Raw genomic sequence first — 23,744 nt, 5'->3', positions numbered from 1 at the left:
GCCAACATTTTGGGTGAAATAGCCCTTTTCCAATCTAACCAGACTGACACAAAATGTTCGATACCATTTTCACCTCTGTACGTCCAGTGGTTCAGTTCCCATGGGTAGCATTTCATGTTAGCTTAGCATAAAGACTTGAAGTCTATAGGAGTCGTTAGCCTGGCGCCCTCAAAGTGGAAAAAATAAACCTTACAGTAACTTTGAAGCTGTCTTATTTACTCAGTGTATCATGCATTCGAAATACATGTCTTAGGATTTTTTTTTTTTTTTTAATTAGTAAGTTAGATGGCAGAACTATAACTGCTGAGCACATTTATCCCTCCATTTATCGCAGCGATCTGTGCACCGCTGAAGGGAGAGGAAGATCCAGCACAAATTAACTTATCCTGAAACAACTCTCTTTTTTTTTTTTCAAATACACATGCTACATTGTGTAAATAAGACAGTTTCAGAGATGCTGTAAGGTTCATTTCTTCATTTTGATGGAGCTAGGCTAATGACTCCCATTGACTTCCAGTCTTTATGCTAAGCTAACTCGTAATACTACCCATAGGAACTGAACCACTGGACAAACCAAGTTCAAAATGGTATCGAACATCTTGTCTCGAAAAGGTTTATTTCGCCCAAAATGTTGGAGGATTCCTTTAAAATGTGACCGAATACAATTATTCATGTATGCATGTGCCCGAGCTAAACTGCGCACCTGGACTTATTCAGATGCATGGAGTGAGTCGAGGAGCCGCAGCCATGCCGGCATGCACTCCATCGCGTGCACTGCCCTCTGCTCAACTGGCCTGGCATTTGAGGAGACTTCTCTCATCGCAGGCTGTTATCTTTCTCGGTGTTGTCCCTGGAGAGGCTTGACCATGAAGGTCACTGATCTGTGGCAGTGTGATCTATAGTGCAGTGAGGGAGGTGAGAGCCTGGTGCTGAATACCAGGCAGGCAGGGGAGTCTGCTTCATATTTTCAGACATGAGCGAGTGCACAGGGGGCTCATTTTTGTACAGATGCTCTTTGACTTTAGCCTTGATTTTATCGCCCGATCTGTTTACGGATAGGATTTCCACAAACAAAATCGCGGTTATAGAAATGAGCTATTCCATACATGACAGGAGATTTGAGAAAAGTCAACAAAACCACAAGTGAACTTTATAACGAGTCACAACTTTGGCTTTGATTTGGGCAAAAGCGCTAAATTTGTGATACTTTTCATGAATGTTTTTGGCCACAGGCTTAAATGTTAATATTTTGTCTTAGGCACTATTTTTGACCATTATACTCTTTTCTTCTTTTGATGTTAGCAATGGAAGAGTTTAGGCTTATTTCGCAGTTGCACCTATTTAAGTGGCTCCACATGGGTGTCAGCAAAATTTCCAAAATGTATCGCTGCTCACTATGGAGTTGGTACGAGTTTCCACCCAAAGGGGCAGCTCCCAGCCCTGCTCTCTCAAGGGGAAACTGTCTTTGTTGAAATGCTAGTGTCTGTTCTTGGAAGCAAAGCGGCCTCATAGTACTCTTGTCACACCAAAGAGGAATCTGAGAGACTGTTCAGAGCACTGAGCACGAAGGTTAATTAGCCAGACAATAGAAAAGCAATTTCATGATGTCACTTCTGCTTCCAACTGAAATTATTAATCTTTTGAACGGAGCCTCCTGGAAGCAGGGTCCAGACCTGACTAACCGAGAGAGAGAGAGAGAGAGAGGGAGAGAGAGAGAGGCAGCAGCGAGCCAGAGGTAGGCAGACGTTGAGCCGCCGCTGAATGAGCTGTGGGGGTTATTAACAGGAGAGCGACGGGGCTCTGGAGGCACTGCCAGAGTGTTTTCTTTCTGTTAGTTAGCTGAATAAGCTGATCTTTACCCCAAGTAGCTGTTATGAAAACCCCTCCTTGTCACTTTTGATAAATGAGATCGGTGTAACTAGAAAAATCCATGCAGCCATGCGGGAGGACTCAAAATGGCACTGCAGCAAAAAGCGACACACACTGCAAAGTATAGCGCTTTGCAGAGAGGAGTGCGTGTGTATGTGTATGTGTGTGTAGTGTAGGTGTGCATGGATGTGTGAGTGCGTGTCAGGTTGTGATCGACACAATTATGTTAAATTAAACAAGGCTGGTAACCCGGCAGGTCCGGGGTCCCTGTACCTCCCCAGTGTCCTCCCCACAGCTCGGCCTGAACCACAGCTCCTCTCTGCAGGTCACACCTTCTTCCCACAGCACTTAGCTCTCTCTATTAAGCTCTGCATTCATCCACTGAAGTGCAAACTCAATACAATGTCTTGCCGACTCTGCAGCCTCCGGGAAGACGATGGGCAGATTTCTACCCGAAAGCTACTTAGAAGTGATCACAAAAAACCTTAGCGGCGGAATGCTAATGGGGCAGTAGTCTGCCATGTCTCAGAGATTAGATTAAATATCAGGGTCCTGATCCGGCCTCTGCAGCCTGCTCTCCTGCAGACTAAAGTTTCAGCACTGACTTACACCGAAATCTCATGTCTGCAAATGTGATAACTCTCTAATTGCCACAGCCAAGTTGAACCTTCCACAGCCCGAGTCCTCATCGCAGAAGAATACAAAAAAGGCACAGAAAGTTCGTAGGCTGTGTCGTACAGCCATTATAGCACAGTGGCTTTGATTCGCTGCTAAATCTAATCACCCTCACTTGAACATTTGAAGGAGAACTTGAGTAATATGGGTTTTTGAAGGCCAGGAACCAGTATTTTTAGACTTACGGTGTCTCGCTGCCATTTGTGCGATACAAAATCTGTGTAAAATTGACCATTCTCTTGCCAAAAAAATTACAATTTGCAGTGTTTCCTCACAATTGTATTCTAGGCAGAGTGGGAAAGCCTCTGAAGCAGCAGTCATCTGATGCACCATTAGCACCCAAATTAATAAATGTTTAAGTGGGTTTGCTGCTCCTTTAAAGCAGGGTGACTCACCCCACCTATTGAATAGTAGAAGAGACTGTGGGATACATTAGGCCTTAGTCATCTCCAAAAAAAAAAAAAAAAAAAAAAAAAATTATGAATGAAGAAATAAGTGTGCACAGAAAATCAATTACATTAGAGGTTTTATGAGCTGTTTTTATGTAGCTGTGATCGTGAAGGAACCTCTATCATGATCAGGGGATGACGTAGCTGCTCAGGACCTGATATTTAAAAAACAAGTTTCATTCAGTCCCTCAGTCCAATAAAGTTGGGCGCCAGGAGTGCATATATTTTAAAGGGACAGGTCACCCAAAATCGCCCCAAAAAATAACAAAAAAACATATTCTCCCACTTCCCCTTATAGTGCATTTGATCCCTCCAGATAGAATCTGTGCGATTTAACAAGGTTTCAAGTTTTCCAGGATCTTCACCACAATAAAATGAGCCTGGATGGGTATTCGCTTGTGGAGCTCTGTCCAAAAACAATGACACAGACACCTGATTCCACCTGAATGACACCTGAATCCACAGCCTTTGGGGGTGAAGAGTTTTGTTGGGAGCTGTTTCCCTCCTGGAGAACATAAATAAACAATGTCTATTCAGCCCGAATTGTTAGTCCTTAGGGGAAGATAATGCACCACTGTAAATGGGGCTACCTCCTCAATGGTCTTGCAAGGTAAAATAAAGGTGTAATGATAATAATATTCACAGTTTGCTGGTATTCATTGACAGGACATTTGTCTAAATGAAACTCTACTCATTCCAGTCCTATTGTATTAGAGGGGAGGGAGACAGAGAAGAGTACAACCGTCTGGAAACCCCACCAAATCACACAGAAATCATCTGGATGGATTTCCGACTCACTAGGAGTGAGTAGGGAAATATTTTTCGGTGTTAGGATTTTGGATGAAATGTGTCTTTAACCATGGGACACCACAGTGAAAGTCAGACCCTTAGTCCTTGCAGTGTTAGTGATACACTCTGTACCTGCTCATACACACAGGGATTTGAACCTCAAACCATTCTCTGTGACTTTTTTCTACCCGTCGAGCTGCATAAGGACCACTGCTGTCATCATTTTTTTATCGCATAAGGTAAAGATACATTATGAAGAGGAGCCACGGACACCAATTACAGTCTTGCAAATAAGACAGTGCAAAGGCTATATTCTACGTGTGATATGGAATAGAAATAATAAACCAACTGGGAAACCTCCCACCGTCAGCTGTATCATAATGAGACAGATTCTTGTTCCAGCAATGTAAGGACAGGGAAACATATTATTCATGAACATCTGAATCATCATTTCTCATTAGTGCATTGCACATAGCTCGCGCACAATGTAGAACAGAAAATGTAACACCTGAGCACACGGTGCCCTGTCAAATACTTTGACAAAAAGAGAAACTGCAGAGTGGGAGAACCTGAAAGCCTCAGTGTTATTTTATGCATTGATTTGGAGGATGAAGAGGCCTGCACCTGGCTCTGCAAAAAAAAACTTTTTCACTCTTTCCTTGTTTTTCTCCCAATTAGCAATTTTTGACACTTTTTTTTTTAAATAACATTAATTATAATAAGTATTGTTAAGTAATTAATACAATTAAACGAGATGAATTTGAGTTTGAGAATTCTTAATCTGGACTTTTACAGCTCAAAAGTAGAACGATTTTGATTTATGCATTTTTTTTGGTACAAATGTTTGTTTAGACGTTTGTGTACATCCTCTATATATATCTACAAACTTATCTGCATTATATCTTAAATAGAAATTTGAATTGTGGGCACAGGACATTTGATGCTATCTAGAAAGAGACCGTGCTACGTGTAAAGAGAGACCCGCAGTGTTATTCTTTCTTACCATTTTAGAGCCTGTTGGCAGTGGAGACAGACAAATCTATACAATCTAGCAAGGCTAACATCACAAATATGATGCTCACAGTGTAAAAGTACATTGGTCGAGTGGATTGAACAGGCTGGAAAAGAGGGGACAAGCAGTAAAACCAAGGTGAAAAATACCCATTCATGAATAAGGGATGGTTACCACCACAGACTGACCTACAGCTGCGTTGTTAACCCTGCCATTGATTTTTATAAATAACCCCCATTGTGTCTTAAGCCCCAGTAATCAGTCAGCTATTGTGATGCTACGGCAAACTGGTACCAGTAAAACGGTGATGCCACACTTGGTTCGGACAAACTTTAACAACTTTTGCACTCCGGGTTTTGATTTGTCAGTTTGGTGACTTGCTTTGTCGGCCCTGCAAGCAAAATAGTTTCATACTCGGCTTTTAGCACCAGTTTTGTCAACCGGTTTGGGTGAACTGGGACTCGGTCCAAGACGGAGTGGACACTGATGCCTTTTTGTCAGCTGCTTGACTCGACAAAATTTTGCACTGACTGCTGCGAGCCAGAATGTGACTCTCTCCATTCCAGCTTACTCTCCTCTTCTTCGCCTTCTCCTCGCTGTTACTGAATGCCCTCTGGAGGTGATGATTAAATTGAATTTGAGCTGGCAGAAAGAAAAAAAAAAATTGGATAATTCGATATTTTGCAACATTATCAAGGCCGTATTGAAATTTCAGTTATCATGACAACACTGAGACCCACATTTCCAAGTGTGTCTGCCATAATGTCAACCTGCCTTTGGTCAGATAAGTGCTGCGGTAAAATGATTCTGCAGCCCTGTGCGATGCTCCACTGCTCTGTCCACCAGTGGGCTAGTTAGGGTGTGAAGGCTGGAGGCTGGCTGCCCTGCACCGGTGCTGCAGTGTCTGTCAGGAGCCGTGATGAGTGTGCACATCAAGGCTTTCCGCTGATTACTGCTGTCCTGGCCATGCACAACATATGAGAGAGCCACCTGCATGGCCGCCACGCTCGACTTGTCAGGAGAGATCTCGTTTTCCTAACTCCCTGACCTCGAAACCATCCATCCTCCACAGAGCGTGTCCTTGACTTTGACCGAATGATTTACTAAGCTTCCCTCCTCGGTCCAAAGCATCGGCCCCTGTGATGGAGAGGTTCTATTTGTGTTTCCTGGAGTAGATGCAGCCATGAGAGAAAAACTTATCAGGCCGTTTGCAACATATTCATCTGCCTCGTTTTGGACAAAACAAATTTATGTTACTTTTCAACAGAACACGGGGGATCCTTCAATTTCAGGCACTTAAGCTTGCCCAAGAGTGCCAGTTCATGACAGCTTTTACATTTTCAGCTCTAAACTCCCGGTGTCAGATGGTTCCTCCGGGTAAAACTCCTCTGGCACACAGAAAGTGATGTGTTTCATGTTTCCAGCAGCAACAACACTGGTATTTTTTGGAATAAACAGACAAAGAACTGGGTAGTGAACATGAGCAGCCACAGCCACCGTGGCTGAAAAGAGCGCCGCCTACAGGAATCCTGACTCCCATCAACAGAAAATCCGAGAAGAACGACACGATGCCCACACTGTTTGATTGACAGGTGATTTCTGAGAAGTGCGAAACAGAAAACGCCACAGCGATGATCGGTTAGCACGGCCAAGGCCAGAAACCAAGAATGCCACAGATTACCACTTCAGAATAGAAATAATAAAACTATTTCTGAGGAATAATTGCCCGTGTCGGCTGTGAACATGACTTTTAGGAATTTTTACGAATGTTTAACAGTCCCGCAAAGTGGATGAAGCAAAATGTCATTACCATCAGTTTATCAAATAACAGCAGGAATTTGAGATAAAATGACAAGATGGCATTTTTAAAGTGTTTTATGTAAATTAAGACATTAAAGTTTGACGGAATTGTGTCTCAGAATTTGATGAATTCACTGTAAATATATTTGTATGCATCAGGCTTTGAAAGTTTTAAATGTGTTTGTGTGTCAGCCTGTTGTTGCAGAAAAACACTCAGTTGGAAAGCAGCACACATGTACGTTATCTCAAACCGCACACAGAAATGTATGCGGAAAATGACATATTTTTTGAGGACATGGCTGCTGTGTTATCCTTCAGGCTCAATTGTAGGCCTAACCTTTTCCTTATCCTTCACTGCAGCCATTATACTGAACTATTCATCATGGCGACGATTAGCACCTCCATCACACTGAGCACAAAAGTATTTTTCAAACGCTTTGTGTGGAAAAAGGTCTTTGTATTTGGTTCAAGTTGATGGAAATGCAGAGATGAAGTGAGACGAGTTGAAGTCTGTGTGCTTCCTCAGAGACAATTCCAATTTATTTGGTAATTTATTGTTGTGTTTGTGTGTGTGGGTGGGCATTTTAGCGCGAGTGTGGGAGGGCGCATGTGTGTATGAGCGTGTATACAGTATGTGAGCAGATGTGGCTCTGTGTGTGTGTGTGTGTGTATGTGTGCACATGTGTGGGTGTGTGACAGCGCAAGGAAAAAAGGGATCATCTTAGTTTATATTGGAAAGCGTGCTGTTTATATTCATTTTATCTGCATGTTTGTTGTTATCTGAATAATAACATTGTATAACAACGCGGCGCATGAAATGGTTTGCAAATGCGCACACTTGTGCATCGAATTTGTGCAAGAGCCTCTCTATTTTAGTCCGGTGACTCTCCTTATCTGACTAATTATACTGTATGTTAAAGGGATTATCATATGTGCAAACGTGCATGAATGCGTGAAAATATAAATGCAGGTGTGTGTTTGTAAAGGCTGCATCATAAATAGTCACCTCAGATAAATGGTTGCTGTTGAGGTACCACTTTATTTGACCACTGATATATGCTAATTTATGCCTATCCCATAAAAATAAATCATATTCCCACTTATCGCCAGAATACTCCAGGTGGCCTGCTTTTATAGTCCCTACCAAGTCTGTGAGTGCCTGCTGTCCAATGCTCTGCACTTGAGTTATTTCCCTGTATTCCCTGATCGCGGGACTACATTATGATTACAGCATTATCTACACCTGAGTGCCCTTTCCACTGGTGAAATTGACGTGGGTCACATGACTTCCCAGATAGAGACCATAATGGAGTCCTCCAGGGGCCTATTTAACGACAGGCTCCATTACAGAACAAACTGTACAAGACAAATACAAGATGAAAGGCTTTAAGAAAGTTGTTTTGAATAAATCGGGGATGACCAGAGGCTTTTTGACATCCCATGGGAGCTTGCGTTATTGTCATAACATGCCTTCTTTTTTGCTCGCGAATTTGTAATTTCTTAAGCTCGGGTAAAATGTGCGAACGGGGTCTGCGACGTTTTCTCGCTCCCCTTTGCTTGTTATCTCTCTCTGTCTCTCCCTCTCTCTCTCTCTCTCGCTCAGTCTCTGTCACACCCAAGGCGGAATGTAAAAGTCAAGGATCAAACTTAGTTATAATGCCTCTGGGTGTGATGACAGCACTCGATCTGGACCAAAGTCTTGTCAGATCAATACACCTCAACAGGGTCCCTGGGGGAATTGTCAGCATAGGCACTGAAGACGCAAACCTTTGGGCCAATTCCAACAGAGATTACTTAAAACAGCAGCATATTCCCCTGTGTCTGCCATATGAACTCATACGATAAGATGAAACTTTGATGATCCCCATAGGGAAGCTGCGCATCATATGCTGATTTAAGATAATGCAGATGATGCATAAGATTCGCTTCAAGTGATGCTATTTAAAAGATGGCTGTCTGTTCGGGGATGATTTTAAGATTTTACTGATTTCTGTTAAGGCACAGTTACGTCAGGCCCCTGGCTACATCTCAGATCTTTCCCGAGGAAGGACTCTGCAGACGTGCAACTTTATATGAATAAGGTTTACAAACACTAACTTTTCTTCTGTCTCTTTCCTACTTTTCTGTTTCTCTCGCAGGTTCCTGTGTATGACTCTATCATGGACCACATCATCTGTTGCCTGCTGGTCCTGGGAACCACAGTGATGATCGCTCATGCGTGCCCCAAGTACTGTGTATGCCAGAATCTGTCCGAGTCCCTGGGGACCCTGTGTCCCTCCAAAGGCCTTCTTTTCGTGCCTCCAGACATTGATCGCAGCACCGTGGAGCTCCGGCTGGGGGGAAACTACATCCTCCGTATCACCCAGCAGGACTTTGCTAACATGACTGACCTGGTAGACCTGACCCTCTCTAGGAACACCATCAGCTACATCCAGCCCTTCTCCTTTGGTGACCTGGAGACGCTGCGCTCTCTCCACTTGGACAACAACCGTCTTACAGAGCTCGGCCCGGATGATTTGCGAGGCCTGGTCAACCTGCAGCACCTCATCGTCAATAACAACCAGCTGGGACGCATCCACGACAAAGCCTTCGAGGACCTGGCCCCTGCCTTGGAGGACCTGGACCTCTCCTACAACAACCTGATGTCTCTGCCATGGGATTCAGTACGCCAGATGATCAACCTGCACCAGCTCAGCCTGGACCACAATCTGCTGGATTTCATTCCGGAGGGGACTTTTACTGACCTGGAGAGGCTTGCGAGGCTGGACCTAACTTCCAACCGCCTGCAGAAGCTACCCCCCGATCCAATCTTCGCCCGCGCCCAAGACTCGATGATCCTGACCACGCCGTACACCCCTCAACTGTCCCTAAGCCTTGGTGGAAACCCATTGCACTGCAACTGTGAGATGTTGTGGCTGCGGAGGCTGGAAAGAGACGACGACCTGGAGACCTGCGCCTCCCCTCCCGCCTTGAAGGGCCGTTACTTTTGGTACGTCAAGGAGGAGGAGTTTGTGTGCCAGCCTCCTCTCATCACTCAGCACACCCACAGGATGCTCGTCTTGGAGGGGCAGACCGCCAGCCTGAGGTGCGAGGCGATCGGAGACCCCAACCCCACCATCCACTGGATCTCCCCTGACGACCGTCTCCTAGGCAACTCCTCCCGCACTGCAGTCTACAGCAACGGAACCCTGAGCATCACGATCACCACCTCCAAGGATTATGGCACCTTCACCTGCATCGCTGCCAATGTAGCTGGGGAATCCACCGCCTCCGTTGAAGTGTCCATCGTGCAGCTGCCCCACCTCAGCAACGGCACCGGGCAGCCGGCCCAGCCCAAGTCCCGCCTCTCTGACATCACGGGCACCACTAGAATCAGCAAGGGGGCTCCCAAGAGCCAACCGGAGAGGGCTGTGTCTGTGTCCGAGGTGACTGCCGTGTCAGCGTTGGTCAAGTGGTCGGTGAGCAAGTCGGCGCCCAAAGTGAAGATGTACCAGCTTCAGTACAACTGCTCTGATGACGAGGTTCTGATCTACAGGTAAGAATGTATATATTTTTTGTGAATCCTGCAATTTTGTGGTGAATTGATACATGTGGGCGCAGCTTTTGTTTTTTTTTTTCTAAAGGATTTCTCAATATGGCAAAAAAATGAGTGTGTAGGCTGACGAATGGTTGGATTTATTTGATGTTTAGAATTTGTTGTTTTGCTGAACCAAAAGATACGTTCCAATATGCAACTTAATATGTCAGCCAGGGATTTTGCACAAAAATGCAAACTATAGGAAGCTGTCTAAACTGCAGCCGCCCGCAGTTTAGGAGTTGCAAATTGCCTTTTTTGCAATGTCCATTTTTTTTGCACAGCAGTAACTATGTCTTCCTGACCTCAAAACAAATTGGAAATGGTACATAGTCATAAAGTCATGGTATCAGAATGAAAGATGCAGCAGAAAAATTGCTCCAAGACCAAAGATGACAGGCTGTTGAGTGCCAGAGAAACAGCTGTCAGTGATCTCGAACAAAGACAGATGGATTTTGTTTAAACAACGACTGATGCCTGTTTGTAGGGTACAGGATTCACAGGATCCCGAAGCAAGACTTCCCTGTGGAGTCTGTGTTTTGCACACACAGTATTTCCATAAAATTTTACAGTGATGTTGGCGCGCCCCAGGGATCCATCCATCATGCGTTGCCTCTATTGTCCATCAAATTGTTTAACAGCAGCAAAAGCAGCTCTCTCCCTTTCTCCACCACCTTTATTATCATTTTACGTCTCCCTCACTAAGCACTGTGTTGTGTTGGACTCGATTATGTTCAGTAGCCTAGAACCAGGGGAATTTCTAAGCTCAGTGGGCGGGTGTTCTGTCAATCCTACAGCATTTGATGGGGATGAAACTGTATTAGATGAGGCTTGTATTCTACCAGCACAGCGTCTAAAATGAATGTGAAACCAGCCAGAAAAAAATCCAATTACTTAATGCCATTTAAATCAGTTACTCTTCTAAAAACCTGTGAAAAGCAAGATATTTGCAGCCGTGGCCTCAGGGAAGGCAACTCTTTCCTTGCTATATTTCCTCTCATTATTAAATCTATTCATTTTGCATTTCGCTGCAATAGTAGTACAGTGAGAATGTTGTTCAGTGTAAGTCTATCACTTTGTTGCGTGATTAAATATATATGACAGTCTAGCAAATTTGTGTATGTATTGTAATTAATTCCATCCAGTGGCAATATTTTTTGTGTGCACTTGCTAAGATATCTTGTTGCATTATGCATTTTCATCTGATCGTCAAACGTTTTGACAGTACAGATGTCTGGAGTAAGATTATATAACCCTCCACAGAGCTTGCAATGGGCATTATTATATATCCAGATGGCATATTAGCGCATGCCTTTAGAAATGTTACATAAGACAAATGCTGGATATGTCATGGTTCTCATATTCATTTGCATATAATGCCTTTAATAACTTCATTTGTGAGGCAGTTTTCTAGACCAAAGTTTGCAAAGTGCCTCCAAAAGAGTACAAGCAATAGCACAAAAAGAGAACAGCAGAAAAAACAAAGGCATATGGGTAATGATGGGGGTGGGATACGGGTTGGAATTAGGTATGGGGCATGGGGAATGGGGGCATGGGGCACAGCTTTAATCAAGACCACTGAGCGATTATAAAGCCAGGTCCAAAGGGGGTCAAGACTGAGTTGAGTCTGCAACTGCAAGTGCTTTGAGACCTATTCCAAGCCCAAAACAGGCAATAGAGATTCTTAGAGATCAACAGAGATCTAAATCTATCTGCAGAAGCTCTTTACGATATGCGATACCCTTCAGCAGCCAGCTGATAAATGCACAGGATGTTGACTAATCTATGCATCAGACTCTGACAACCATTGCATGCTCTGCACAGATGTAATCCTTTAAATTGTTGCAGGTTTCGGGGTGGAAAAAAAAATAAGCAAAAGTTTGACAAGGTGGAGAAAAATGTGTGCTTGAAATTTTTTAGACAGGACGGAAAGTCAATACATCCTGCGTCTAAGTCCAAGTAGAAATGTCACCAAAACAAATCCAACATGTCAGAAAAATGGTCAAGAGATGAGGACTGAAGGACTGCATCCCTGAGAGAAACATATCAATAAACTGCAGTGGAACAGGAGTGGAAAGAGACCAGACTGACTGACCAGATCCAGGAGAATCTGTACCTTGATGGCATACGTCTTTTGATGTTAAATCGAGGAAATTTAGGAAAGACCCAGTATGAGGAGCTAATGTTTAACCCCTTAATTTAGGTATGAATGAAAGCAGTTGCAGTAGCCGAGGGAAAGGAAATGCAAAGCTGACTGATTTTGTTGCTGGTGGCTGGCTTTATATTCCCTTATGGATTGCCAAATTCAAACTTGGATGAAAATTCATGGTGTTACTGGGGCCAAATACTGCTATTTCTGATTCTGTCTTCATTAAGTTGTAAAAAAAAAAAAAAAAGAGAGACATCCCACACTCTGTCAACAAGGTATTTTTAAGACTGGCTAGACTATCCAAATTTTGGGATTTATTGGTACGTGTAGCCACATATCTTTAGCATGAAGTGGAATGAGATGCTGGAGATGGAGCATGTAAAGTAGGGAAAATGGTGGGACCTAAAATTGAACCCTGAAAAGCCCCAAGGATAATATCTGCTTAGGATGAAGATGCCTCAGCTTTGAATTTGAGAAAGATCTGAGTCGAACCAATTTAGCGCGCAGTCGTTAATGCCAACCCAGGAATTCAGGTGATGAATTTAGATGTTAGCAGAAGCAGCACTTAGATGTAGATGGATTAAAATTGAACTTTCAGCCAAATCTGCTGCCAAAAGAATATCATTTGCTGCCTTTAATGAATGCAGTCACTGTGCTGTGATTTTTTTTTTTTTTTTTGCTAAACAAGTCGAAATGTCTCAAAGATATAGTAGAGTCGGGCTCATGAAAGTTGGGTGGTGAAAACTTTCTCGAAAAGTTTTGATTAGTGTGGAAGTTTTGAAATTGGCCTGTAGCTGCTGAGATTCAAGGGATCGAGGCACCTTAATTTCAGACAGGCTGCAGCGTCCCACTGTTGTGTAGCCGGGGAGAGAACTGTCAGCTGTTTCCTGCTCAAACACTGGAGCTTGGAGACATATCGCTGTACACTTTCCATCATTTTCATATTTTCACCTGAGCTAGAGGTTGAAGAGATCCTTTATGCAGGATGGGTGGATTTTATGGCCTAAGGGCCCAGAAATCTCAGTCGGAATCCATACCAGAATTTCAGGAATGCAAGGTTGTCAGTCTGAAAATAAGGCATTTTTTTTCAAAGTTCCTGAAAAGTAAAGTATTTTTGCATGCTTCGGGGTTTTGATCCCAAGGCGGTGATATGGCCTGTTGCACAGCACGGGTGCAGGAAAAAATCTACCAAGATCATGATCATGAATAGGTGAAGCACGCTGCTCATACCTATCACACTTGTATAGGAGCCATGAAGCGGGGCCATTGCACTGTAGTAATGGAAGTTATGTGTCAGGCGCAGACCTTCAGTAATATTTCAGGTGAATTGCAATAAGTCCCCAGAGCAATACTTTAACCATATTATGGCTCAAGTGTCGGATGTCATGTGATTTAACACCCATAGCTCTCTGTTATGGAGATGCATTTCACAAGTGAAAGAAAGCTCCCGAGGCCGCAATTATTGGATATTAGCTGAGCAGAAAATACATCTGGATGCTGGAAAAAAAACATGCTCCATTGATTACAGTTCTGGGTAATAAGGGGGCACACCGGATCATTTCGAAATGTCACGGTTATTTTTGTAGATATACATTAATTTAGGTTACCAGGAGCAACAGTAACAGAGGTAAATGCTTTTTCTTTGAAGCACAGAGACATAAAATCTTTAATCTGCAGGTACCACAAATCTGCATTACAAAAACACAGAAATGTATGCCTTATTTTGTTGCTTGGGTAACCTGTTTTTTGGTTTGGTGCATGCTAACACCATGACTTGAGAAGAAACCAGGTTAAGATGACTTCATAGATGGATTATTGTGATATTAAACAGGTCACTGCTTTTGCTTCTGGCTTTTGCCGTCAGCTCAAACGCTGCAGATGGAAGGGTTTTGACAATTGCTTAGTGAGGGGAGCCAGTCAGCATGAAGCACAGTGACTGACGTCTGTCCCAAAATGCCACTTTAAATGGATGGATTTTTGAAAATCCTATAATATATAATACATGGAGGAAATTTTGGATTCCCGTAAGAGGTTTCCTTTAAGTAACTGTGAGACTCATTTTGGGGTCCGGATTTCAAGGAACTACATTTCTGCTCTACAAAGCAAAAAGGCTGTGACTTCAATTTCAGTCGAAAATGAGATTTTGTCATTTTTGTTCATCAGCGTCAGGTCAAAGGAGGATAAGAGGATCAAGAATAGCCTTTTACTAAGTCAACAAATCAGCACAGTTTCAAAATTTGTCGCTCAAGTCATTTGATGGCACAGTGTAAGAAAAAAAAAAAAAGACGCTTGGACTCTTTTTATCAGCACGCCATACAGTATTTAACGGTGTGAGCAGTGAACGCATCTGGGTTCGCACGGCGGATTTGAGATTACGCGTTTCTCCTTTTTCCGCAGTGAACATTTTCATTTGTCAGCCATTATTTTGGAAGCCATGTGTGCAATCAGAGCCATTGAAGGAGCACAGTGCCAGTCATGTTGAGATGTCATGTAATTATGCATACAGGCGCATCGGAGAGCCGCCACAGCAGGTTACCGAGTGCACCGCAGCATCTTTGGACTTTGTGAATTTGTCTTAACAGGATAAGAAATGCCTCCATTGACTATGAGACTCATTTGGTTGTTTTTTTTAGATTTCAGGCGGCTTCATGCGAGGTTTCATCTCACGCAAGTGTTTTCAGACAGCGAACACCCTGCATGCTATCTGTTGGCCTGGAGACCAATCCTGTGACAGTTGTGTACTCTTATCTACGGCGATGATACTCTTTAATGAGGGTGAACTGTCAAAGAGATAAAGCTCCCCGCGGTGCCGCGTGCAAGCCTATATGAGCTGTGTTATCACAGCTACATCAAGCGGAGGCTGCGACGCAAATCACAGGCTAAAGGTAGCGCCTCCACATTTGCCACCGAGCCGTCTGACTTCAGCTTTCTCTTCCTAATGCCTCCATCCATTACTGTTAGAGTAAGGCGATGTTTTATTGCAACCAGGATAGACTTAAGGATATAGACACAGACACAAAAAAAAAACCCGTCATGGTCCATTTAATCCCCCCTTGCTTACAATACAGCTGCAGAGGCCAAGGATGCTTTACTGAGGAGCTGCCGATGAGAGGCCATTAGGGATTTTGCTTATATAAGCATAATCAAATTTCCCAGCAGCCCCCATGATGCTTAGACTGAATCAATGGGGCGGGAGACCATTTGGCATGACCTTGTCTGTGTTTGTCCAGAGAAAAAAAAAAGGCCCTAAGAAATCAATGAAGATAATGAAAAATGTTTTGGAAACTTAAGCCTTCACAGCCGGATAAGCCTAACAACAACAGAAAAAAAAAAAAAAAAAAAAAAGAAGAAGGCGAGCCGTGAAATAGTTTAATGATTGTCGACAGGAAAAATGCAGCCTCAAGTAATGATTTATTTGTTTTGTCAGGTCTTTCTTTGAACTGGGAAAATATGCTGAATATTAAAAGTGTAACTGACAAATCTCTCGCAAAGCTTAAAGAAGCCTAAGCCAATGGCCCATCTCCTCCTCGTCTCTCTCTCTCTCTCTCTCCTCTCTCACTCACACTCGTTCTCCCACTCTTTCATTCTGATTAATGTTATAGCCTCACGCCATCACTGGGAACTAAGCAGGGCACTCTACAAATTGCCTTTTGCAGCCTGAAGGAGCAGGGAAAAAAAAAAAAAAAAACTTTTATCTCCTTGTGATAAGCAGCATAGGTTTCTCCGGACTTCCACTTTATTCCTATAAGTTAAAATGAATTAGCCAGTCTATGCAGACAACCTGAAATCAATTAGACCCGGACACAGGAGGGAGCACTGCCCAGCAAAACCGTCACTAGGTTATAGAATTTTTGCTCTCAATCCCAAGCAGCCAATTATAATTGTGTAATGGACTGCATCACCAGTTGTTTGAGAAGTGGGAACTTTTTTTTTTTTTTTTTTTTTTTTCTCCTTTGTCAAAGAGTTTCTTTCGGTGCTGTGTCAGTGCTGTTCCGCTAGTTACTTCAGAGCACGCCAGGGATGTTTGAAGCAGTTCAGACTCTCAAGTATTTTACTCCTTCGCTTTGGTTCATTTGGACAGGTCAGAACATTATGCAAGTTAAACCCCCAAATAGCCACACTGAGACGCCCGCAAACGAAAGCCTCGGTTCTTTTGTGAGAGCGCGCGGCGATGCAGTTTATCAGTGAGTGAGAGAGAGCATAATCCCAACCAACGGAGAAACAACCTTAAAATGCAAGGGTTTATGTGTATAAGGTGACAGATGGAAAGCTTAGCATGACAAAATGAACCGGGGCCAAATCCATTTTTTTTTTTTTTTTTTTCCCTCCACCCTGATGCTCATATTCAGCCGTTTCTTCATGTTTTCTTAACTGGTATGAACATCAGAGGAGGCGGCTTTGCCAAAGGTAGAGGAACTCCGGGATTTGTTTTGATTCCCAACACTGTGCAACTCTCTGACTTCATCGGGTGACAGGTTACCAAAACTGCAATAAACAAGCTAATGTGCGTCCATGCGACTTATGTTTACATTTCCAGGTAAATACTTAGGCTACGTTTACACATAGTCGGGTATTTTGAGAAACGAATATTTCCCTCCCTCCGTTTTCCAAAATAACATCGTGCACACGGCATTGTTTTCAAAAAAGTTTCCGTTTACATCAACCCGCATAAATACGCCGTTGAGCGGTATCATAACTACACCAAGCCTATGGGCGGCGGTGTAGGAAGGAGAAAACCATGCAAGCCAATCAGAAGCCAAACCAGACAGCAGTCTGCCCAGGTCGGACCCAAGCGATGCTGGCGGTGCCACTGACTGGCTCTTTGTGTTGGAGGGAGGAGACTGACCTCCGAGCCCTCATTCATCTCTGCTCCTCGATATAAAAAAGCTGCTGTAATTGAAAATGCAAACATATGGACAGAAATGCGACTGCTACTGTGAATGCATCCATGATCATCACCATTTTAGACATAATTTACGAATATCATGTCTATGATCACCATAGCCAAATGTAAACATTGTGCGCACTTTTGGCGCATAATGTGACGTCGGCTGCCTGAAACTCTGTATTTCTCAGTTTACATGCAAACGCCAAACAGGAGTTTTCCTAAATCTCCACTTTTGCCGGAGTTTTTAGAAAGAATCGTTTTCAGAGGCGAATTCGCCGTTTGCGTGTAAACGAAGGGCACAAACGAAGGGAAATGTCGCCGTTTTTAAAAATACCCGTGTACGTGTAAACGTAGCCTTAGTTGAGGAAACGGTGAAAGAACAGTTTGCACACTCCAAACGCTCCGTTTAGACTCGTTTTTTTTTTTAATGCTCCGAGGTGTCATTTTCAGACGTCTGATGAAGAGCAGGTGCGCCAGAGACGTCACCGCGGTGCGTTTAAGGATCCAAACGGAGCCCTGCTGTAATGCAAACTGTTCTTTCATTATTTCTTCAGCTAAGCGTTTTCGGGTCAGCACCTGCCCAAGATAGCAGTAGGGTGTGCGTGCACGTTATGACTGTACACGTTTAATGCAGTATGAACGTAAACAAACCAAATACCAAATGACATATTTTTCACTATTTGTCCGGACCGAAGAAAACAAGGTGTGCTGTTGGTGCGACTGACTCCTCTAGGCTTTGTTGGGCTTTTCATTTTGCAGGTAATATTTCGTGTTAATCGACTTGGGTCATCAGATTGGGTGCTGAAAATGCCAATTGTGTTTTACAGAAAATATATTAATCTAATTAGCATGTTTGCAATTCTGATTGACCTTTATCTGATTTTCCTGGTTTGTCCGATAGCAAATTTCACCTTTTCTGAATCAGATTAAAGGCTCTAGCAGCGGAGATATCTTTTCCAGGGTGTATCATTTGCGTAATTATTGGAGGAGGCTTTAAGTTTTAAAAAGTACTGTGTTTTTCACGAGAAAACTGCAAAAAATAGAGAAAACAGTGTGAATTTTTTGTTCAGTAAAGATGTTTTTTCCTGTGTGACAGTCGTCTTGTGACCACCTGGGACATCCTGATCCCCATGTTGAGAACCACTGGACAGAGGATTGTGCTTACAACCCGTGTTAGTGGTTTTAATCCCTCAGAGGTAAATCTGGGTTAAGGACATTAATGAGTAATGTCTCTTGAGTACCAGGTGTGAGTTTGGGCGACAATACAGCCACCAGTCTTCTACTTTTGGCAGCCGAGCCTTTTGCCCGGAGCTGTTGGAGGTTTGCTGTGTTGCGCAGAGGGACCTCAGCACCTTGGTGGTATTTGCTGAAGTGAGGGAGTGGATTTCTCGTCCAGCAAACACACTCACACACACACACACACACACAGTATTATGGCTCTCCGGGGTTGGATACCCACCACCTGACACTCTCCCTGGTGTTGTTGTTGTTCGCACCGCAAAGATGCCTGACAGTTCCCAGAGGTCCAAAGGTATCTGGGATTCGCCCATACAGAATGGGCCTGGCTCTCCAGTCTTTCCTGGGTTTTCTGGTTATTTATTTATCACTTCTCCACAGCTCCGATATCAAATGGACCCTCTGTTGACTGCAGCAAGACAGATGGCTCTGAGAGATAAAGCCAATTACTGCTGGCTGTCTGTTAAAGCTGCAACCGCAGAGACTTCGCAGCAGAGAGAAACACCTTGGGAATGCTAATGGAAATCCTCCCCTCTGCTTTAATGAAAAACTGCATCGTGAATAACTCTCACATTACCACAGCAGTTAGTTAAGTCTCTGTGTGCTGAAATTACATGTGTAATGTGTTTCGGTGTTGATGGCTCAATCATTCATTGGATTTACTATATTACTCCTCTAGGTTTTACAGCTTCTCCTGTGTCATTAAAGGAGATACCAGCCTGGCCCATTATCGAGAAATGCCTTGTTATCTTTACACAGTAATTAACCTGGAGGTCCTAATTCTTTTTTCTTGTCTTTGTTAAGGATGATCCCGGCCTCCAGCAAAGCCTTCCTGGTGACAAACCTGGTGTCCGGGACCCGCTACGATCTGTGTGTGCTGGCCGCCTGGGACGACACCGCCACCACCCTGACTGCCACCAACGTGGTGGGCTGCACCGAGTTCTTCACGCAGGATGACTACCCTCAGTGCCAGTCTCTGCCCAGCCAGCTGCTGGGCGGCACCATGATCCTGGTGGTGGGGGGCATCATCGTGGCCACGCTGCTCGTCTTCATCGTCATCCTCATGGTGCGTTACAAGGCCGGGGATAACGAGCCCCCTGTGGGGAAGCTGACCAGTGTCAGCGACACCCACTCTCAGACCAACGGGGGCCGGCTCGGGCAGAACGGCGTGCTCATGCCTCAGCCCCAGCCGCAGCCCCAGCCTCCGTCTAAAGTCAAGGCCAAAGTGACGCTGCAGAACGAGGTGGTGGAGTTCAAGTGCGGCTCCCTCCAGAGCAGCCTCACCTCTTCCTCCTCCTCCTCAGGCTCAATGGCCGCGGACTCGTACAGCCCGAACAGCGCACTCGCCAACATTTGGAGGTCGGCGCCCTCCAAGCCCCGGCCCAACCTGGACCACCTTCTCGGGGCCTTCACCTCACTGGAGCTGCGGGGGGCGCAGGGCCGGGACCCGACACCCTCCAGCAGCACGGCAGTGATGGCGGCGAAGCCCCTCACAGACCGGGAGCCTCTGCTGGGCCGGACGCTGGACTCTCGGCTCAGCCGGCTCCTCATGCTACCTCTGGACTCCAAGCCAAAGAGGAGCCAGTCGTTCGACATGGGAGACGTAACGGGGGCCAGCGCCGCTCAGCTGTGCAGCTACCCGCGCAGGATCAGCAGCATCTGGACTAAGAGGAGCCTGTCAGTAAATGGGATGCTGCTGCAGTGCGATGAGGAGGGGGACACAGGGGGGAGCAAGGGGACGATAGACAGTGCCGACTGGGTGATGGAGAGTACTGTCTAGGAGAAATTAGAACTATCACACTCTGTCAAACACTGCCCAAATGGATGGCGAGCAGCAATGCCAAGACAGACCTACTGGTCAAACAGCCTTCCTTCTGTGTTCTGCTTGAAATTCATTCATGTTCATCTCTTGTTGTTGGTGAGAAAGTCACACCAGAGCGGTCACTGCTGTACAAAGCACAATCTGTGAGGGAGCAGATGAGTTCAGCAAGACAGGACATGGAGGATTCACAATAATAGCCAAATACAGACAATAGGAATAAAACCTTTGGATTGTTTTGCCTCACAATATGTACATAAACGGATGCGGTCTTGTTGTAAGAAAAACTACAACAGATGAAGAACAAAGGAAATCACAGAATGATGCACTCTATTACATTTTGCGGCCATGCCCTTGGACTGCTATTGTACTGTGTAAATTCAAAATATGTAATGAAATTAAAGTTTTATATTTTTTATTTTGCTGGTCACATATTGTCCATTAACTGGTCTGCCCCCCTGCATAAGGGCAGGACACAGCCAGTACTTACAGTGTAAAATCTTAATATGAACCAATCGTCATTTCACATATCCACAGATCCGGTTTAACCTTATCTGACTGAATGGTGCAGTATACATAGATGTGATGCTATGATTCTTAAAAATGTAAGAAAAAGATTTATTGACAAAAGGTGTATGTGAACATATTTACTTTCTATACAGAGTATATATTTGGGGGTTCACTGAGTAATTCTGTAAGCTGTCCATATCAGATTTTATGTGATTGCATAGATTATTAAACCAATCATCCCCTAAACCATGGATGTATGTGAAGACTCAATAAAATGTTAATTGTTTAAGAAAAACTGTTTGACAAAAAAAGAAAAAAAAAAAAAAAGCCAAATTATCGAGAAGGCAGCCGGTGCAATGGGAATGATTAAAACTAGGCCTGTTTTATCTTGTTCCTTAGGTTTCTTAGGCCTTAGCAAAATATTTTATATGGTTTTTATGGTTATCAATTGAAAAAAAAATCCTCTTCTTTAAACACTATATATACATATATATAAATATATATCCATTCTTTGGGGGAAAAATAGCTTATGTTCATTGTTCAGTATCTCTAAAAGTAAAAAGTTTTCTCATTCTGTCAACTCAAGATCTAACTTACCTGCCATTCTTTAAAAAAAAAAAAAAAACACACACAAAAAAAAACGAACAAGTATCAGAATTTGTTTTGAGATTGTGCTATCAATCATTTTGTAAGAATAGGTGTCACTATATTTTTTTTTTTTTCAAAAGGTGGATATCACATTTTTTTAAACAAAACCCATGAAGCGATGTACTATATTGGATTCCCAGCGACTGTGTCACACGAGTCGGGGGGGAGACGCCGGTCTAGTAACTTCCAGCTAATCCTCCGAAAAAAAAAACAAAAACCCATTGCACATGACAGAAGGTTTACGTTCGACAACGTTCAAGTTGTTTTCTTTTTATCGCCGGGAGTTTTCCGGTTGCATGTTTTCCGGCGAACTGACCCATGAGAGAGTTAAGAGTTACAGTGTATACACTCTCTGTCATTTTCACAAGTTGTGTTGTCTGAGAGACTTTTTTTGTGATATCGCCGATCGACCGGGTGTGTACAGTGTCTCTGTAATTTTTTTTTTTTTCTCTTCTTTTGTACCACGCTCCTACAGAAATGTGCGGGGGGAAGCTGTAGGCCTGGAGCAACAGTGAGTGTGGAGTGAGGAGCGGCTTCACTGTTACGGCTCACCCACGCATTTCTTACCTGGAGTTGTAGAAGATGTTTGTGTGGTCAAATTTATTGTTTTTGCTACTAAAAGATGAACCTTAAAAAAAAATCAGACGTGTGATGTCAGAGTGGTCTTTCTTTGTCAGCGGCGGTTACACATGAACGCTGTTATGCATTTCTGCACCGTGTTTGGCAGGGGATTTTGTTTGGTTTTTGTTTACATATTTTTTTTTTTCAGGGGATATTCGCTTGACACGTACAGTATGCTCTTCTCAGCAACTCTCCGCGCTCTGCCTCCACATGCACATCGACACCTGGGAGCTGCCGTTCTTACCTTGAGGCTAAAATATGCAGCTTTTCGCCTGGAGGCAGGAAGTGTGTTTGTCGGACCCGCCTTCCTGATCCTCAAGTCCCTGCACCAACACTCGTCACTCACCTTGATAAGCTGCCTACCTGAAAGGAATACCTCACCCTTAATGCATGATATTTGTATCAAGTAGCTTTGAATTCCCGATGAAGGAAGTTTTACTAAGTTTCACGGTAAACTCGGGGCCTTCTCTCTCCTGAAAGTCCGAACCAAGATTCACGGGTTTGTGACATAAATTGTGCACATTTGGTCCGGGTGATTTGGTTTCATATTGCATTTTTTTTTTAGTTTAGTTTAGTGGATTTTTATTTCGGTCATTTTCAACTTGCAGAAATCAAATGCACATATAAATAGACAAAATCTTACACACATATTTTTAAACAATAAATAATATTTCATTTCCTTTCAGTTTTTTTATTTATTTAACCTTTATTTAACCAGGAATATCCCATTGAGATTAAAAACCTCTTTTTCAAGGGAGTCCTGGCCAAGAGGCAGCAAAAAGTTACATTTCCAGTTTCAACACAATTAAAATGACATACAAATTAGATAAACTAAATTAAATTAGATAAATACTGGAAAACCAAAAACAACCAAAACAAATATATGATATATACAAGCAATTATGCAAGCGCACTAAACAACTTTACATGACGTCACCGCCTCAGCATGTTGTCAGTTCAGCAGGTCGCCTTCCATTTGAATTAATGGAGAAATGAACAGATTCATTTTGTGGCTACTATAATTAGATTATTATGGCATTCATTACAGCAGCACCAACTTCAGGTGCAATAATCGAGACTAGGTCACTACTTTGACTTTGTTTCCCTTTAAAGAGATAGGGTTTGTTTTGCCCATTGCACACAGCTGAACGAGCCGGATGTGTGTCACTTTAATTGCTCTGAAAATCCAGATCATCCCAAAACTGTTTTTGCACCGAGACCACCTTTGATCTTTTCGTCAGATCAAGGTTCGGCTGTTTGGTCCTGATCGTGGTCCGGGGAAGGTTTTGGTTCAGAGTAAATTGAAAATTGAAAAGTCGGACAGCCCGGACCAAACGGAGTTGGTGTGATCCCAAGAAAGGCTAGCTACCCATCATCCAGCGGGGAAAAAAAGAAAAGACCCTGCTTTTACACCAGCAAAACTATATCAAAAGTTTGTTTAAAAAAAGCTCCTACTCGTCCTGCGATATAATCCAAGTCATTGTGCATAATGCTAGTCCAAGTCAGAACCTTTAAAGGAAACTTTTGGTATCGTTTTGCTGTTTTAAAAGCATGAGCCCTCTGTTTTCCCCACTAGATAACAGATGGCCAGCGTTTTCTGGAATATAAATTTAACTTGAAGGCTTGTGAGTAAAACTTTATTTGTCAGAAATTACAGGCAGCACACAGGGAGAATTAGATATAAATATGCCTCATGGGTGAAATA

The 23,744-nt window shown here is 43.5% G+C and overlaps 1 protein-coding gene across 4 annotated transcripts in view; it reads left to right on the top strand.

Moving 5' to 3' along the window:
• The window catches only part of lrfn2b (leucine rich repeat and fibronectin type III domain containing 2b), a 143,219-nt gene extending 121,542 nt beyond the window's left edge, over positions 1 to 21,677 (top strand). For all 4 annotated transcript variants that reach the window (XM_030047128.1, XM_030047129.1, XM_030047127.1 and 1 more), the window contains 2 exons: positions 8,733 to 10,129; positions 19,246 to 21,677. In XM_030047128.1, the coding sequence (XP_029902988.1) occupies positions 8,754 to 10,129; positions 19,246 to 20,221 (2,352 nt within the window). In that variant the 5' untranslated portion in view covers positions 8,733 to 8,753 and the 3' untranslated portion in view covers positions 20,222 to 21,677. The remainder of the gene's footprint in view (positions 1 to 8,732; positions 10,130 to 19,245) is intronic.
• Positions 21,678 to 23,744: the final 2,067 nt, after the last annotated feature.

Source organism: Myripristis murdjan, chromosome 24 (genome assembly GCF_902150065.1).
Source record: "Myripristis murdjan chromosome 24, fMyrMur1.1, whole genome shotgun sequence".
Taxonomy (NCBI): domain Eukaryota; kingdom Metazoa; phylum Chordata; class Actinopteri; order Holocentriformes; family Holocentridae; genus Myripristis; species Myripristis murdjan.
This window is presented reverse-complemented; position numbering and strand designations above follow the sequence as displayed.